Raw genomic sequence first — 16,282 nt, 5'->3', positions numbered from 1 at the left:
ATGGGACCAAAAGATGTATTAAACCCTAAAATTTTATCAAGTTGGTTCTAACTGAAATTCGATCGAGACAACAATGTTAGTACAATCACAATCAAAACTCAATTGAATTGATCCTGATTAAAACTCAACCCTTTTTAAGACATTTTATTTCACAAACTTAATAAATTCAATTATTGAAAATCTTATTTAAATCAATATTTGAACACACAAAATTAATTAAAATTTTGATATTAATCCTAACATAAAGAAATAAATATACACTCATAAGTTAATTTAATATTTTTCTTATTTTCTTTCATTGGATTCAAACATATTCAAAGGAAACATTCCCCACTCCACTTGATAAAAAAGAATCAAACAAGTGGAAGAATAAAGAATAATAGACGATATTGATTTGATCTTGCTATAGTGCCATGACAGTGTGGGTTTTCTGTAGTGCTTGGACTTTATATTATTATAAGATGTTTCTGTATCTTTTGTTAGCATTTTATCTTTCATGCGTGTGCATGCCTCATGTTTCATACTCCAAATAATACAACCACAAGAATAAAAGAAAATTTCTCAATACAATGTGATATGAAAAATCTAACACAGTGGATCTTATTTATGTTGGAAATATAACTTTCATGTGGTTTGTTTCTTTGAAATCTGAAATCATTAAGGAAGAATTGTGTGGGGATCAAAACAACAACAATAATTAAATAATTAATGAGCTCCCTTGAGACAAACTTATCCATTATAATCTATCAATAAATTTCATGATATAGAGTGGACCCTTTTTTATTCAACAAATATTTTGTTAATTTATTTTTATCTATCTTTTACTTTAGTAATTTTATTTTTACTTTTTTTAATATAAAAGAAACAAATTCACAATTTCTTACATATATAATAGGCAACATTATACAAGGTCTTAAAAATATATATACATACACCAAAATCAGGATCTTCTTGTTGAATTGCAAGCAAACACTGGCTTATAAGCCTTACAACTTCCCAAAACAAACTAACTGAAGCTTACGTACTTGTTAAGCAACTAAAGTAATTGGAATCCAGTCCTATACATAGGAATTTTTATTTCCTGATATTTTGATAATTTTTTTTACCATACGTATCATTATTTTATTAATATGTTTAAATTTATATTTAAAATATATATTTAAAATATATTTAAAATATATTTAAAACAGACTACAATATAAAAAAGGTTATATTGTAAGAACTTTTTACTAAACCTTGGAATCTTTCCTGTATGGAAATGAATGTTGCATTTTGCTGGCTGTCTATACGTATTGGTAAGGGAACATCATGGTTGTCTTCTCTCAATTAATAATTAATAACAATGAAATTTCGGCCTACCCAAGCACCACAACCAGGCCCTTGGAAGCTTCCACTATTGTCAATGGTTACTGCATTTTGTCGCCTGCCATCGTCGTTGTCTTCACTATCAGACTGCATTCTGCGAAGCTCTCTTCGGATGATACGGCAATGAGGGCACATGGTTGGCTTCCAAATCCCATTTCTACTCACTTCATCAAACATGAATAACAATGCAGAAACATGGTGTGATTGAGGACCCTCCACTGTTATATCATACTTTCCATCACAAATTCCAACCTTTGTCACAACAGAATATCCAATATCTGTTGTTTCACTTGAGCTGTTACTACTAACAAAATAGTGTGCTATAGTCGCTGCCTTAGCATAACGTTCACGATAATAGTCTTTCTTGCACTCCAAAACAAGAAGACCACACCTATTTGCAGTGCCATACAAACTTTGGTGTCCGTAACACCACCCCATGCATCAACGCTCCTCCTTGTCTTCGTCCACTCGATGAAACACCCACGCCATTCGTCCACGTTAAACAAACCAGTTCCCTGTTTGAATATCACAAGGCTTAGTTTTCCTTTGCCTGAACATATGTCCTGGAGTCGGAACGTTAGCACGTTGACATCGCCGTCGCAAATAATCCTTCCTAACTCGAGTTTGCACTTTGACCCTTCAACGGTGTATAAAACTTCTGCGTTTTCAACATGCAATCCATCACTAGTCCTGCGAGAGATTGTCTTCATGTTGATGGTAGCATCTGTTCCCATTTGAATATGCGATGGAAATGGAAGACTCCATCTTAGACGGAGAAAACAAGCAACGTTGTTGTTTCCCATCTTTAAAATAGATGCAGCACACCATAAAATGTTGGAATGGATCAGTTGAACAAGGTAATGGAGAGTTATTCAAAAATATAATAATGGGAAACTCAAGTAAACTAGGTATATTGTGTTCTGTAGTGAACATGGTTGGGATGTTCATATCCCTAAACTATAAATATACTGATTATAGAATCATATTTTCTCTCACTATAAGGAAGCGTTGTTCTTCAGCTTATTAATTCAGTAGCATCTAATTCTCTGTCATTTTTCCAAACCACTTTTCTATCTAGTGTTTATGCTGTTTTTTATTCTTCCACTTGCTTCATTCTCTGCCTTCTCAGTTACCTTCATAATAAAAACACTTTAATTTTATGTTTCTTAATTTTTATTGTTTGTATTCTCATTTATCATGTTAATTCTTATGATATGTAAACAGCAGGAGCATTGATGAAGCAATTAAAAGTGCCAAAAATAGTATGTTTATATTTTGGACAATGATATTTTAACAACACTTTTTGACAACTTTTTTTATAACAGGACACGTGTCACCATTTCATTTGTCTGTTTGAATTTATTTTAAAAGAATATTTGAAACGAACTAATCATAAACTGCCACGTATGCGTTGTCAAAAAGTTGTCAAAAAAAAGTTGTTAAAGAGACTTTTTCCTTATATTTTTCATGTAGTGCCAATAATAACCATTGGACAATGATATCTTGACAACACTTTTTGACAACTTTTTTTACAACGTGACACGTGTCATCATTTTATTGATTTATTTGAATTTATGTTTAAAAAATATTTAAAACGGATCAATCACAAACTATCACGTATACGTTGTCAAGAAGTTATTAGAAAAGTGTTGTTAAAAAAAATAAAGAATAATAAAGATGATGTTGATCTTGCTACTGCCATGACTGGTGGACATAGAGGTGAAGGTAGAACAACACAAAAATTAAATTTATAATGTTTTTTTTAAATAAATAAAATATACTCTGCAACCAAATATATTATTGTTTCAAAATTACCTTTTGAACACTAATGACTTTAGTTTAGTACTAACATAAAATATGCAATTTTAAAATGTTTAATATTTCTATAAATTTTATATTGAACTTTTAATTTAAGACAAGCTTGTTACATTATCAATAGTGATTATTAATAAATAAAGTTGGTTACATATTCAAATATATTTATATTATATATGAATTAATATATAACTTTATGATATCATCAACCAGTATTTCAATATTTTATCTTAAATTAATATAATTTTGACAAAAAAAACAAGTAATATCTAATCAACGATTAATTTTACTAAAATAAGACTTAAAAAATATTCAAATGTTTTGATTTTAATTTCAATATATTAATCGCTTAACTACAGCTTGAATATTAATCATATAAATTTAAGATTTAGATGTCTCTTTGCTTTCCTTTTCAATGAACTTTTCTTTTCCTTCTCTTTTTAAAGGAAAGAAACCTATTCAAAAACAGAAAGCTACATAATAATTATTGAATGTAATAATTCTTTTCTGTACCAATAGCCATAAACATTGAGCAAATGAATTCACTATCAGAAAGTTTGTGCATTTGAAAAGCATCCAAATCAGAAAAAACATTACAACTCTAGAAAATAAGACAACTTATTTGAATATTTTCCTACAGTAATACTGATGAGTGATGTTACTAATGTTACACTGGAGTTTCTTTGGAGGCTAGCATTACAATTACAATAGATGACGTAATGTTAAACTTCATAGGTCAATATACTAGAACTTGATCCGTCCCTTCGTCTATGTCTCTTTTGACGAATGTGCCAAAAACTCAATAGCAAAATACCTGTTAAAAGTAAAATACATGAAGCATAAAGAGCATAAATATAGTAGTCTAAAAGTGGAGGTTAAAAAAACATGTATTTTACTAACCAGTTACTGCAAAAACAAAAGGAACTAGCCAATGACCAACAACCAGCATGGGTGCATCACGCTACAGATTATCAAAGAATCCACAATATCAGTAATATGAAGTATCTGATCACAAAAATAAAGATAAACAGTAAATGACCAATACAATAGTTGTTCCTTTTCATACCTCATAGAACAGGCCTAAGTAGCTATTCCCCGTAGAATCACCCTTTCCTTTTATAATAGGTCTTCCTCTTACTTGCAAGCTGTAGCCCTTAGTTCCCCACATTTCAAACCTTGTGTCAGTCCCACAAATCAATTCCTTACCCACAATAGCTGAATATGCAGAGAAATTTATATCAGTTCTGCGGGATGGTAAGCGATTGTCAGCTTCATACAAGGAAGAATCTTGTTTAATTGAATCAGAGAAAAGTGTTGGATCTCTAACATCTTCACTAGTAAAATCCAGTATTTTCCTCAGAAGGGTAAAACAATTTGTCATCATATGACTGCTGTCCAAACAATTGGAATCCCCATACACAGCTATGCGACCTTCACCCATTGCCATGAGACCAAGAATTGGAGAATCTGCCTATTTCACCAAAAGAAAACCATATTTTGAAATTAGAAAGTATCTTTTATTTAAAATCTTTTATTTCTTCAGAGACTACATTTATCAATGCTTATTTTAACATGAATAATTAATGAAATAGGTGTCATGTCACACCTTGGTTGAGCCAGAAGTTAGCAGCAAACTCTGTGTGGCTTCACTTTTTGAACTATCTAAGAAGGGAAAGCTATGAAGATAACCACCCCTCGGAAACCTCGCTATAATTGTCCCAGATGCATACCGAATCCGCTCACCCAAAAGCGAAAAATCACCATTCAGAATCTTATCTCCAAAAGCAATCCCAAATGGAGCCAAAAGATCATTAAGTGCAGGAATATTAGCACCTCCAGTGACTGGGGTCCACCAGCTCCCTGTAATGTCATAAAAGAAACTCATATTTGCCATGGAATCTACATTATACCACTCAGCAAAGACCGCTAATCCAAGTCCAGTATTTACAACATCATCTCTTAGTTTTTCAATCTCCTCAGGAAAGTACTCATCCTCAAGATCCACCAACAAAAGTGTCCCATAATGCCGAGCATCAAAGCATGTAAGAGGAGAACCAAGTGTTTCAATGTAGTAACCAGCATCTCGTAATATGTTGAACATGATGTGAAAATTTGTATGCAAATGATCCCCATTCCAGTCAAAAGTTTCATTAGGAACATCCAAGGAATCTCTAGGAATATATCCAGGTGGGTATTTGATATTGTGAAACTGATCCCACAAAATTCGTTTAGAACGTTGTGGTGTTGGTACCACGTTTAATTTTAATTGAAGCACACAGATGCTAACTCGAGGGTCCTTCTCTCCCTGAGCTGGGGGGCTAGAGACCTCGAGAGTCACATTACCTTCAATCTTACCAGAAAACTGTGCACCTTCTTCCTTGATTTGCATGTGAAGAGCCAAATAACCAGTCCAAGGCCAAATTATCTCAGAATAAGTAAAATGTATGCTTAGAAGATTCCCTTCTTCATCAAAAGGGTGCCATGTTGGTGGACTCTCAACGTATCCAATAACACCCATTCCATTCAAAATGGTGGCATTGAAGATGACAGGCATGGCACCTGCATAGAGTGGCTGACGACAAAATGGCCATGTGTAAGGACAATCTGTATAATCAAGAACACTGGGAAATATGCTTGTCCTAGGTTTGTAGCTCTTAAGAATCTCATATGATGCTAACCTGAAAATTACATAAACAAATATAAAAACATGATTTAAGAACAGTCAGATAATCTGTCAAGTCCAAAATACTTTTTGGAATTTTAAAATCATTATAGTTGAAAAAAGTCAAACCCAAAAATGCCAAAAGCTATTTGGTTGTTGTCCTTTAGGTCCTCACAGGAAGCTCACTAAAGTTGTTTCCAAAACCAAGAAACTCAGTTTTGGCTAAAACTACATGGACCTATTTAAAAGGTTTCCATATAGTATTGGGACATTACGATTGTTTATGTACCTGACAATTACAATTGTTTATATATCTGGTCCGCTTGAGCAGAAAATTGGTGAAATGGTCAAATGGCTAGTACAGTTAACCCAAACATCAAATATTATAAACGGGTAGAAACCTGTTAATAACTTCTTTTCATTTCTATTCTTATAAAAAAATTTGGAGTTCTGCTCTTGCGTTTTAAGTCAACAAAACCTCTATGATGGGACTTGGTTGTTGATTTACTTTGGACTTTTATTCATTAAAATTTGTGGACTTCTTGTTTTATTTTGCTTAATTATGGTATTGAATTAGTATGATATTTACAAGTATTATTTCTTTTTCATATGAAGTAGACTCTTAAAAGTCCACAAGCTGAGTTTATGAAGCCCCCACCTACATAGACTCTCAAGTTCACTAACCTCGCATATATGTCTACAATCTGATCAAATGTGGTTTGACATGCACTCATGCTAATTCACCTCCCAGCATGGTTCCTAAAATGCTGAGAACTATCATAGAAACAATAACTCAGCAACCATCTTTGCTATGGTAAATTATGTGTCCCATTAATATACATCTTAAAACCAAATAAAATAGAAAGGTAAACGAGAACATACAGATCAACTCTGCCAGCACCCTGTTCATACATGTTAGGCCCAGAAAGCTTTGCAGCTCCCTCAACCAATGCTTGTTTCATGCTTGCCGGGTTTAAGATATTTTTTCTCTCTCGATCAGGGATGACACTGACAAGCAAACATACAACACCAGCAACTACAGGACTAGCAATACTAGTTCCCGATAAGCGTTTACAGCCTGCACTAACTTTTGATCCCATAATGCCCCGTCCATATGCAACTATGTCTGGCTTCACACGACCATAACTACAAGGTATATATGCCAATATAATTTAAAATATTATTAACAAGAAAGCAAACTTGCATACAAATTAAAGATGTTACAGAAAAGAAAAACAGAGGACAACAATAACTCATGTATTTTCACATTAGTTAAACATCTAACATACCATTGTACAATGACCTACGATTCATAAAAAGTTCATCAATTCTTTTCATAGGATCGCTACAAATTGTAAGTGGAGATTCTTTCTCAACAAAATATGGGTAATTAGTTGTTTGAACTCAAATATCCATTCTTCACACACTAAATCTAATTGCATAAACAAAAAACTAGGGAAAAAAAATACAAAAGTCATCATCAGAAATATTTAACAAATGACAATAGAGCAGAAACAATGAAATATAAACAAATAAGAGAATGTTACCCATGAGGAAGCTCCCAAGTACTCATGCCACGTGAGGAAAAGGACGCTATATGGTCACTATAGTCAATACCACCAACACCAATGACATCACTTTGATCTGCTGGATTGTTCAAAGTTCCATAAAATGGTCCATTATTTCCAATTGCAGAAACCATGATTATATTATTTGCTGATATCTCCCATATCTGTTACCAGAAAGTTCTATAAAAGGACATTTCTGTACTATGTGAAAGAAATAATTATTACTGCATACAAGTATCAGAAACAAATAATGGCTTCTTTAAATATAAGAGTTACAGCAGAGAAACTAACATGTCATGTTAAACCATTCACCAAATAATACCATCATATCTTCATAAGTAATATATCTTAAATTTCTACCCCGGGATAAGAAAAATATAGAACCTAGTAATAATATTGAAATAGTGAGAAGGAACATATCGGCACAAGAAATTTACCTTTTCAACAAACGGGAGATCCAAGTAATCACGTCCACCTAAGCTCAAATTTAAGACATCCATATTGGTTGCAATTGCGTAGTTGAAGGCATCAAGGAACCATGATGTATATGTTACCTGCAACAGGCTGAATGGAATCTTCTCAAAATCTTGCCAACCATTCTAGAATAAAATAATTATAAGCAGAAAAACTAGAAAAAAAAAAAATAATAAATAAATAAATAAAACACAGCATGCATTTAAAACTGATGGAGATACATCTAGGTTCTTCCTTTTGAGCTTGATAGCTTTTATCATTTGTTCTTAAACTTTTGTTCATTGTTGTATCATGCATCTATAATATATTGGTGTCTGGGTGAAAGAAATGACATTTCCATGCAGAAACAAGTTTTAAAATCAACCCCCTCCCACTTCCAAAGTGGGAAAAGAGCTCAACAATAGCAACCAACAGGCATTACCTGGGCATCAGTGAACACTCGAAATGCATATATCTCTACGTCTGGTGCAAAACCAAGACACTCAGAATTTACACCAGCAATTACACCCGCAACAAAAGTCCCATGTCCATGATTATCATTCAACTTATCTTCATTGGTCCAATTAGTACACTCCTGTAAATTACCTCATCACTCAACTCATCCACGGTCAACCAAAAGCAATAATTTCAAATCAATAATTACCTTGATGTTACGAAAATGAGGGTGATCAGCCTGAATGCCAGTATCAAATATAGCCATTTTGACCTTGGCACCAGTGTACCCTTTGGCCCAAAGATCTTCAGTCCCAAACATTGAAGTAACTTGTGATCTCTGCCAAAACACAAAAACCTCAAATATAATTTTCATGTATACTAAGAAGCTAATAGGATAACTTCCACATTCCATTCGTACTTTCGGTTTCCACCCAAACAGATTATTACACAGTATAGACAAAACAATGCCAACAACCACAAGCAAAGATACCAAATCAAAGTTCAAATCTTTCTCGTTCCCCCAAATACCCAACATCAGAAAACCATAAATTTTAACCTGCATCATCAATTCCCGCCCCCACTTGACGGAACTGCTGTGATTGCCAACACTTTCTTCATCTTCTTCAGCCTCGCAAAACGACATAGCAGTGATGATCTTCCCACGGCGGTGCTTCGTCCCGTTCTCGAACGCCCCGACCTTCTTGTTGCATCTCTGATCTTTCGTCATCAAACTCCTCTTGTAGCTCATGTCCAAGCTCACGTATTTAACCGACCCCAGTTTCCGAATCTCGTCTACCACCCCAGAATCCTCGATGGCCACCAGTCCAAAATCAGTGGGGAACTGCGCCGCCGGGTTCTGGCGCGGAATCCAGCGCCATCCCTCAGGGCGGAGGGCGGATTCGAGGTAGGTGCGGTGGCTGTCTACGGCGGCGTAGTGGCGAAAGACAATGATGTAATTGGGAGGGGGAGGAGAAATATTGGTAGTTCGGTTTTGGTAGAGGATGACGGAGAGAATGAGGAAAGAGAGTGAGAAGGTACTCCATTGGTGATGAATGGTGGCCATGGTTCAGCTCCTACATTGGAGATAGACTGTATAATAGAGAGATGAAATACAGGAAGAGAGAGATTCATGGCTAAGTTGACTTCTGGTTTTGGTTTCTGTGATGTTGGCATGACATAGTTTGCCTATGTCAATGTCTGAAGTCTTGCTTATTTCTTCTGTTCTCCCATCTTCTTTATGTTTTATGTTTGGTGAAATTATTCAATTTTTTATAGATACTTTTAAATATAAAAAAATATATTATCTATTTTAAAAATATTTTTAAAATTTATCTAAAAGATAATTTTAATCTGTAATTGCTTTGAAATGATTAATGAAAAGTTTACTTCAATCATATATACATGAAGCTCAACACTTTTCTCTTAATTGGTATGAAATAGAAGTGAATTTATTTTTTAATTAATTAAAAAATTAAATATTTTTATTGCCTAAAAATTTGTTTAATAATAAGCAAAATTAACATCATAAAAATATATACACACATCAAGTTAAGGAAACGCCAATCATGGATTCATGGTCTTCACCATCAAGATGCTCTATTTATCATAATGAAAATACATGTTTGATTTCCAAATCTCATTTCTATTTACTTTTATTCAAATATATTTATATTTCTTTTTCTTTTTAATAAAATTTTATTTTTTTCTTTCTCTTTTCAATTTTAACTATGCTCTAACCAAATTCTATAGACAAAAAGTACGAAACAAATGCAAACCATAAAAAAAAATTGAATATTATGTGTGTTTTTCCAATACTTACCACATTTAATTTTCATTTCAAAAATATCTAATCTTGTCGATTATAATTTCACATATTATATAATTCTTATTCATCAAATCTAATAGATTCACAATCTAAAAATCAATTTTAATTTGTTTATTTCTTATTATATTTTATAAGTATATTTTTTTATTTTTAAACATTATATATTTGAGGTTTCTTTCAAATAAAGATTGAAATAATTTAGAAAATTAGTTTTATACTGAATTAAATTTTTAAAAGAAGTCATAGGTTTCAACCATTTAAGAAGTTAAGGAAAGAAGAAATCTACTTAAAATAAGAAAACTACATAATAATTAGTTATTGAATCCTATAATACTTCATTGTGCCAATAGTCATAAACATTAGACAAATGAATTTAAAATTAGACAAATGAATTTACTATCAGAAAGTTTGCATTTTTGAAAAGCATCCAAAAACAGCAAAAATGTTACAACTAAATGTTACAACTCTAGGAAATAAGACAACTTATTTGACTAATTTCCTACAGTGACGTAGTGAGTGATGTTTACTATGCTGCTAATGCTATAGTGCTATAGTGGAGTTTCTTTGGAGGCTAGTGTTACAGTTACAATAGTTGATGTAATACTAAACTATATTGGCCAATCTACCAGAACTTGATCCTTTTCTTCGTCTTCGCCTCTTTTGACGAATGCGCCAAAAACTCAATAGCAAAATACCTGTCATATGTAAAATATATGAAACATAAACAACATAAACATAGTAGTCCAAAAATAGATGATAAAACAACAAGTACTTTACTCACCAGTTAATGCAACAACAAAAGGAACCAACCAATGACCAACAACCAACACAGGTGCATCAGGCTACAAGAAATGATCAAAGAATCCACAACATCAGCAATATGAAGTTTCCAATCACAAACATAAAGATCAACACTAAATGACCAATACAATAGTTGTTCTTCTTCATACCTCATCTCCATAGAACAGGCCCAAGTACCTGTTCCCCAGAGAATCATCCTTTCTTCTTACGTTCAACTTGGTTTGCTTAATGTTAGAAGTGCCAGAGGATGAATTGAAACCCCTTCCCAAATCAATGATAGGATAACCGGGCAGTCTTCTATTTCTTCCTCTTACTTGCAAGTTGTAACCTTTAGTTTTCCAAATTTCAAATCTTGTGTCAGTCCCACAGATCAATTCCTTATCCACAATAGCTGAATATGCAGAGAAATTTACATCAGTTCTGCGGGATGGCAATCGATTGTCAGCTTCATATAAAGGAGAGTCTTGTTTAATTGAATCGGAGAAAAGTGTTGGATCTCTAACATCTTCACTGGTAAAATCCAGTATTTTCCTCAAAAGGGCAAAACAATTTGTTATCATATGACTGCTATCCAAACAATTGGAGTCTCCATACACAGCTATGCGACCTTCGCCCATTACCACGAGACCAAGAATTGGAGAATCTGCCTGTTTCACCAAAGAGAAACCATATTTCAAATTAGAAAATATGTTTTATTTAACCTTTTTTTTTCATTGAGAGGCTACATTTAATAATGTTTATTTCAATATATATAATTAATGAGATAAAAGGTGTCATGTCATACCTTGGTTGAGCCAGAAGTTAGCAGTACACTCTGTGTGGCTCCATTTTCTGAACTATCTAAGGGAAAGCTATGCACATAACCATCCCTTGGAAACCTCACTATATTTGTCCCAGATGCATATCGATTCTGCTCACCCAAAAGTGAAAAATCACCACTCAAAATCTTATCTCCAAAAGCAATCCCAAATGGAGCCAAAAGATCATTAAGTGCAGGAATGTTAGCACCTCCAGTGACTGGCGTCCACCAGCTCCGTGTATTGTCATCAAAGAATCTCATCTTTACCATGGAATCTACATTATACCACTCAGCAAAGACAGCTAATCCCAATCCAGTATTTACAACATCATCTTTTAGTTTTTCAATCTCCTCAGGAAAGTACTCATCCTCAAGATCCACCAACAAAAGTGTACCATAATGCCGAGCATCAAAACATGTAAGAGGAGAACCAAGTGTTTCAATATAGTAACCAGCATCTCGTAACATGTTGAACATGATGTGAAAATTTGTATGTAGATGATCCCCGTGCCAATCAAGAATGTCATTACGAACGTCCAAGGAATCTCTAGGAATATATCCAGGTGGGTATTTGATATTGTGAAACTGATCCCACAAAATTCGTTTAGATCGTTGTGGTGTTGGTACCACTTTTAATTTTAATTGAAGCACACAAATGCTAACTTGAGGGTCCTTCTCTCCTTGAGCTGGAGGGCTAGAAACCTTAAGAGTTACATTACCTTCAATCTTACCAGAAAACTGTGCACCTTCTTCCTTGATCTGCATGTGAAGAGCCAAATAACCAGTCCAAGGCCAAATTATCTCCGAATAAGTAAAATGTATGCTTAGAAGATTCCCTTCTTCATCAAAAGGGTGCCATGTTGGTGGACTTTCAATGTATCCAATCACACCCATTCCATTCAAAATGGTGGCATTGAAGATGACAGGCATGGCACCTGCATAGAGTGGCTGACGACAAAATGGCCATGTGTAAGGACAATCTGTATAATCAAGAACACTGGGAAATATGCTCGTCCTAGGTTTGTAGCTCTTAAGAATCTCATACGATGCTAACCTGAAAATCAAGTAAACAAATATGAAAACAAGATTTAAGAACAGTCAGATAATGTAGCAAGTCCCAAATACTTTTTGGAATTTTTTAAATCATTGTAGTTAAAAGCCCAAATGAATCCCGATAATTTCAAAAGCTATTTGATTGTGGTCCTCTAAAATAACTCTAAAACCATTTCTTTGCTATGGTAAATTGTGTGTCCCATTAAGATATATCTTAAAAACAAATAAAATAGAAAGGTAAACAAGAGAACATACAGATCAACTCTGCCAGCACCCTGCTCATACATGTTAGGCCCAGAAAGCTTTGCAGCACCCTCAACCAATGCTTGTTTCATGCTTGCTGGGTTTAAGATACTTTTTCTCTCAGATTCAGGAATGACACTGACAAGCAAACATACAACACCAGCAACTACAGGACTTGCAACACTAGTTCCTGATAAGCTTTTACAGCCTGCACTAATTTTTGATCCCATAATGTCCCGTCCATATGCAACTATGTCTGGCTTTACACGGCCATAACTGCAACGTACAAATGTCAATATAATTTAAAAAATTATTAACAAGAAAGCAAACTTGCATACAAATTAAAGATGCTACAGAAAAAAATAAACAGAGGACAATAACTCATTAAATAAAAAATATTTTCTAGTTAAACATTTAACAGGCCATTGTACAACGACCGAGGCTTCATAGAATCATCAATCCTTTACATAGGATCGCTAAATGTTGTAACTGGAGATTGTGCCTCACAACGAAATATTAGTAATTAGTTGTCTGAACTCGTATTTCCATTCTTCACCCACTAAAAAGTATTTGCATAAAGAAAAAGCTAGGAAATAAAAATACAGAAGTTGTCATCAGAAATATTTAACAAATGACAGTGAAGCAGGAACAACGAAATATAAACAAATACGAGGATGTTACCCATGAGGAAGCTCCCACGTACTCATGCCACGTGAGGAAAAGGAGGCTATATGGTCACTATAGTCAATACCACCAACACCAATAACATCACTTTGATCAGCTGGATTGTTCAAAGTTCCATAAAGTGGTCCATCATTTCCAATTGCAGAAACCATGATTATATTATTTGCTGTTATCTCCCATATCTGTTACCATAAAACTCTATAAAAGGACATTTATGTACTATGTGATATAAATAATTATTACTCCATACAAGTACCAGAAACAAATAATAGCTGCTTCAAATATAGGAGATACAGCAGAGAAACTATTCACCAAATAATATCTCAATATTGAATTATTGAGCAGAAACAGATAGGCATAAGAAATTTACCTTTTCAACAAACGGGAGATCCAAGTAATCAGGTCCACCTATGCTCAAATTTAACACATCCATATTGGTTGCAATTGCATAGTTGAAGGCATCAAGGAACCATGATGTATATGATACCTGTAACAGGCTGAATGCAATCTTCTCAAAATCTTGCCAATCATTCTAGAATAATATAATTATAAGCAGAGAACAAGAAAAAAAAAAACAGCATGTATTTATAACTGGCGAAGATACATATAGGTTCTTCCTTTAGAGCTTGATAGCTTTTACTATTTGTTCATAAACTTTTGTTCATTGCTGTATCATGCATCTATAATGACGGTATTTTGGAATCTGGGTGAAAGAAATGTCATTTCCATGCAGTCAAAAGATTTAAAATCAACCCCCTCCCACTTCCAAAGCAAGAAAAGCGTTCAACATAGCATCCAACAGGCATTACCTGTGCATCAGTGAACACCCGAAATGCATAAATCTCTGTGTCTGGTGCAAAACCAAGGCACTCAGAATCTACACCAGCAATTACACCCGCAACAAAAGTCCCATGTCCAAGATTATCATTCAACGTATCTTCATTGGTCCAATTAGTACGCTCCTGTAAATTTCCTCATCACTCAACTCATCCACTATCAACCAAAAGCTATAATTTCAAATTAATATTACCTTGATGTTACGAAAATGAGGGTGATCAGCCCGAATGCCAGTATCAAATATAGCCATCTTGACCTTGGCACCAGTGTACCCTTTCGCCCAGAGATCCTCAGCCCCAAACATTGAAGTAACTTGTGATCTCTGCCAAAAACCAAAAACCTCAAAACATGCAACTGCACAGTTTCAATTAATAAATCCAAATATAGTTGTAATGTCTACAAAATTGATGTTGAATGTTAAAATTGATTTTCAAGTATAGCGACTTATGTTTAGATGTTTTCATTATAAAAGCAGGTTAGAAATTAAAGTATAAAAGTTTTTATCAATCACAAAAGCTAAATAAAGTTGATTTAAGCCTCAGCTCAAAATCAATTTTAAACCCATGATCAAGTATTCATCGTATGACCACATAGGTGAACATTTATCCAAAATCAGGTTAATTAGTATCACGGTATTCAATGTGAACTTAGATGATACGTCGTGAATGCACTTGGTCCCACATCCCAAATATGATTTCCATGTTTACTAAGAAGCTAATAGAATAACTTCCACATTCCATTCGTAATTTCAGGTTCCACTATAACGCAACGTAGACAAAACAATCCAACAGCCATAACCAAAGGTACCCGATCAAAGTCTAAATCTTTCTCGTTCCCCCAAATACCCAAGATCAGAAAACCATAAATTTAAACCTGCATCATCAATTCTCGCCCCCACTTGATGGAACTGCTGTGATTGCCAACACTTTTTTCATCTTCTTCGGCCTCGCAAAACGACATCGCAGTGAAGATCTTACCGGGGCGCTTCTTCGTCCCATCCTCGAACGCCCCAACCTTCTTGTTGCGTCTCTGATCCATCGTCATCAAACCCCTCTTGTAGCTCGCGTCCAAGCTCACGTATTTAACCGACCCCAGTTTCCGAATCTCGTCTACCACCCCGGAATCCTCGATGGCCACCAGCCCGAAATCAGTTGGGAACTGCGCCGCCGGGTTCTGGCGCGGGATCCAGCGCCATCCCTCAGGGCGGAGGGCGGATTCGAGGTAGGCGCGGTGGCTGTCGACGGCGGCGTAGTGGCGGAAGGCAACGATGTAATTGGGAGGGGGAGGAGAGGAATTGGGGGTTAGGTTTTGGAAGAGGGTGACGGAGAGAATGAGGAGAGAGAGTGAAAAGGTATTCCATTGGTGAGGAATGGTGGCCATAGTTCCGCCTCCTACATTGGAGATAGAGTGTACAATAGAGAGATGAAACAGAGAGAGAGAGAGAGAGAGAGAGAGAGAGAGAGAGAGAGAGAGAGAGAGAGAGAGAGGTGTTTCTGCCTAAGTTGATGTTTGGTTTGGTTTGTGTTATGTTGGGATGACTTTGTCTCAATCATGTCAAAGTGTTCTTCTTTTTTCTTTCTGGATTTTTTTTCAACATAGTTGAGGATGAAATTTTGTCTGACACAACATAGTTTTTTTTTTTTTTATTTATTTACTGAAGCACACTATTTACTTGAATAATATGTTTTGGAAGAGGTTAGAATTCAGTTTATAAAAATTGA

General features: G+C 34.6%; 2 protein-coding genes across 5 annotated transcripts; both read right to left on the bottom strand.

Annotated features, from left to right (window-relative positions):
• Positions 1 to 3,668: 3,668 nt before the first annotated feature.
• LOC106773552 (subtilisin-like protease SBT6.1) lies at positions 3,669 to 9,524 on the bottom strand. Of its 3 annotated transcripts, XM_014660284.2 has the most exons (10): positions 8,876 to 9,524; positions 8,528 to 8,656; positions 8,306 to 8,458; positions 7,848 to 7,964; positions 7,390 to 7,574; positions 6,725 to 6,988; positions 4,787 to 5,858; positions 4,247 to 4,651; positions 4,081 to 4,141; positions 3,669 to 3,994 (listed from the first exon to the last, which is right to left on the bottom strand). In XM_014660284.2, the coding sequence occupies exons 1-10, from the start codon at positions 9,380 to 9,382 to the stop codon at positions 3,903 to 3,905; spliced, it is 2,985 nt and encodes a 994-aa protein (XP_014515770.1). In that variant the 5' UTR covers positions 9,383 to 9,524; the 3' UTR covers positions 3,669 to 3,902. The 3 variants fall into 3 exon arrangements, with proteins under 3 accessions (XP_014515770.1, XP_022638690.1, XP_014515849.1); XM_022782969.1 differs by lacking the exon at positions 6,725 to 6,988; XM_014660363.2 differs by lacking the exons at positions 3,669 to 3,994; positions 4,081 to 4,141 and having other exon boundaries at positions 4,336 to 4,424; positions 4,508 to 4,651.
• Positions 9,525 to 10,514: 990 nt separating this feature from the next.
• LOC106773295 (subtilisin-like protease SBT6.1) lies at positions 10,515 to 16,051 on the bottom strand. Of its 2 annotated transcripts, XM_014660003.2 has the most exons (10): positions 15,435 to 16,051; positions 14,755 to 14,883; positions 14,534 to 14,686; positions 14,095 to 14,211; positions 13,722 to 13,906; positions 13,053 to 13,316; positions 11,730 to 12,798; positions 11,095 to 11,592; positions 10,926 to 10,986; positions 10,515 to 10,839 (listed from the first exon to the last, which is right to left on the bottom strand). In XM_014660003.2, the coding sequence occupies exons 1-10, from the start codon at positions 15,939 to 15,941 to the stop codon at positions 10,748 to 10,750; spliced, it is 3,075 nt and encodes a 1,024-aa protein (XP_014515489.1). In that variant the 5' UTR covers positions 15,942 to 16,051; the 3' UTR covers positions 10,515 to 10,747. The 2 variants fall into 2 exon arrangements, with proteins under 2 accessions (XP_014515489.1, XP_022638688.1); XM_022782967.1 differs by lacking the exons at positions 10,515 to 10,839; positions 10,926 to 10,986 and having other exon boundaries at positions 11,115 to 11,273; positions 11,359 to 11,592.
• Positions 16,052 to 16,282: the final 231 nt, after the last annotated feature.

Source organism: Vigna radiata, chromosome 1 (genome assembly GCF_000741045.1).
Source record: "Vigna radiata var. radiata cultivar VC1973A chromosome 1, Vradiata_ver6, whole genome shotgun sequence".
Lineage (NCBI taxonomy): Eukaryota > Viridiplantae > Streptophyta > Magnoliopsida > Fabales > Fabaceae > Vigna > Vigna radiata.
Note: the sequence above shows the minus strand (reverse complement) of the source record. Positions and strands in the feature narration are given on the sequence as shown.

Bases quoted from the DNA above. Each gene is read 5' to 3' on its own strand.
- LOC106773295 (XM_014660003.2), bottom strand. From the start codon at position 15,941: ATGGCCACCATTCCTCACCAATGGAATACCTTTTCACTCTCTCTCCTC. The intron at 13,317-13,721 runs GTAACATCCTCG...TGTACGTTGCAG, and splicing joins ACGTGGGAGCTTCCTCATGG to TTATGGCCGTGTAAAGCCAG. The intron at 11,593-11,729 runs GTATGACATGAC...TTGGTGAAACAG, and splicing joins TAACTTCTGGCTCAACCAAG to GCAGATTCTCCAATTCTTGG.
- LOC106773552 (XM_014660284.2), bottom strand. From the start codon at position 9,382: ATGGCCACCATTCATCACCAATGGAGTACCTTCTCACTCTCTTTCCTC. The intron at 8,657-8,875 runs GTTAAAATTTAT...GTGTTTTGGCAG, and splicing joins GGCGGGAATTGATGATGCAG to AGATCACAAGTTACTTCAAT. The intron at 8,459-8,527 runs GTAATTATTGAT...GGTAATTTACAG, and splicing joins CTCATTTTCGTAACATCAAG to GAGTGTACTAATTGGACCAA.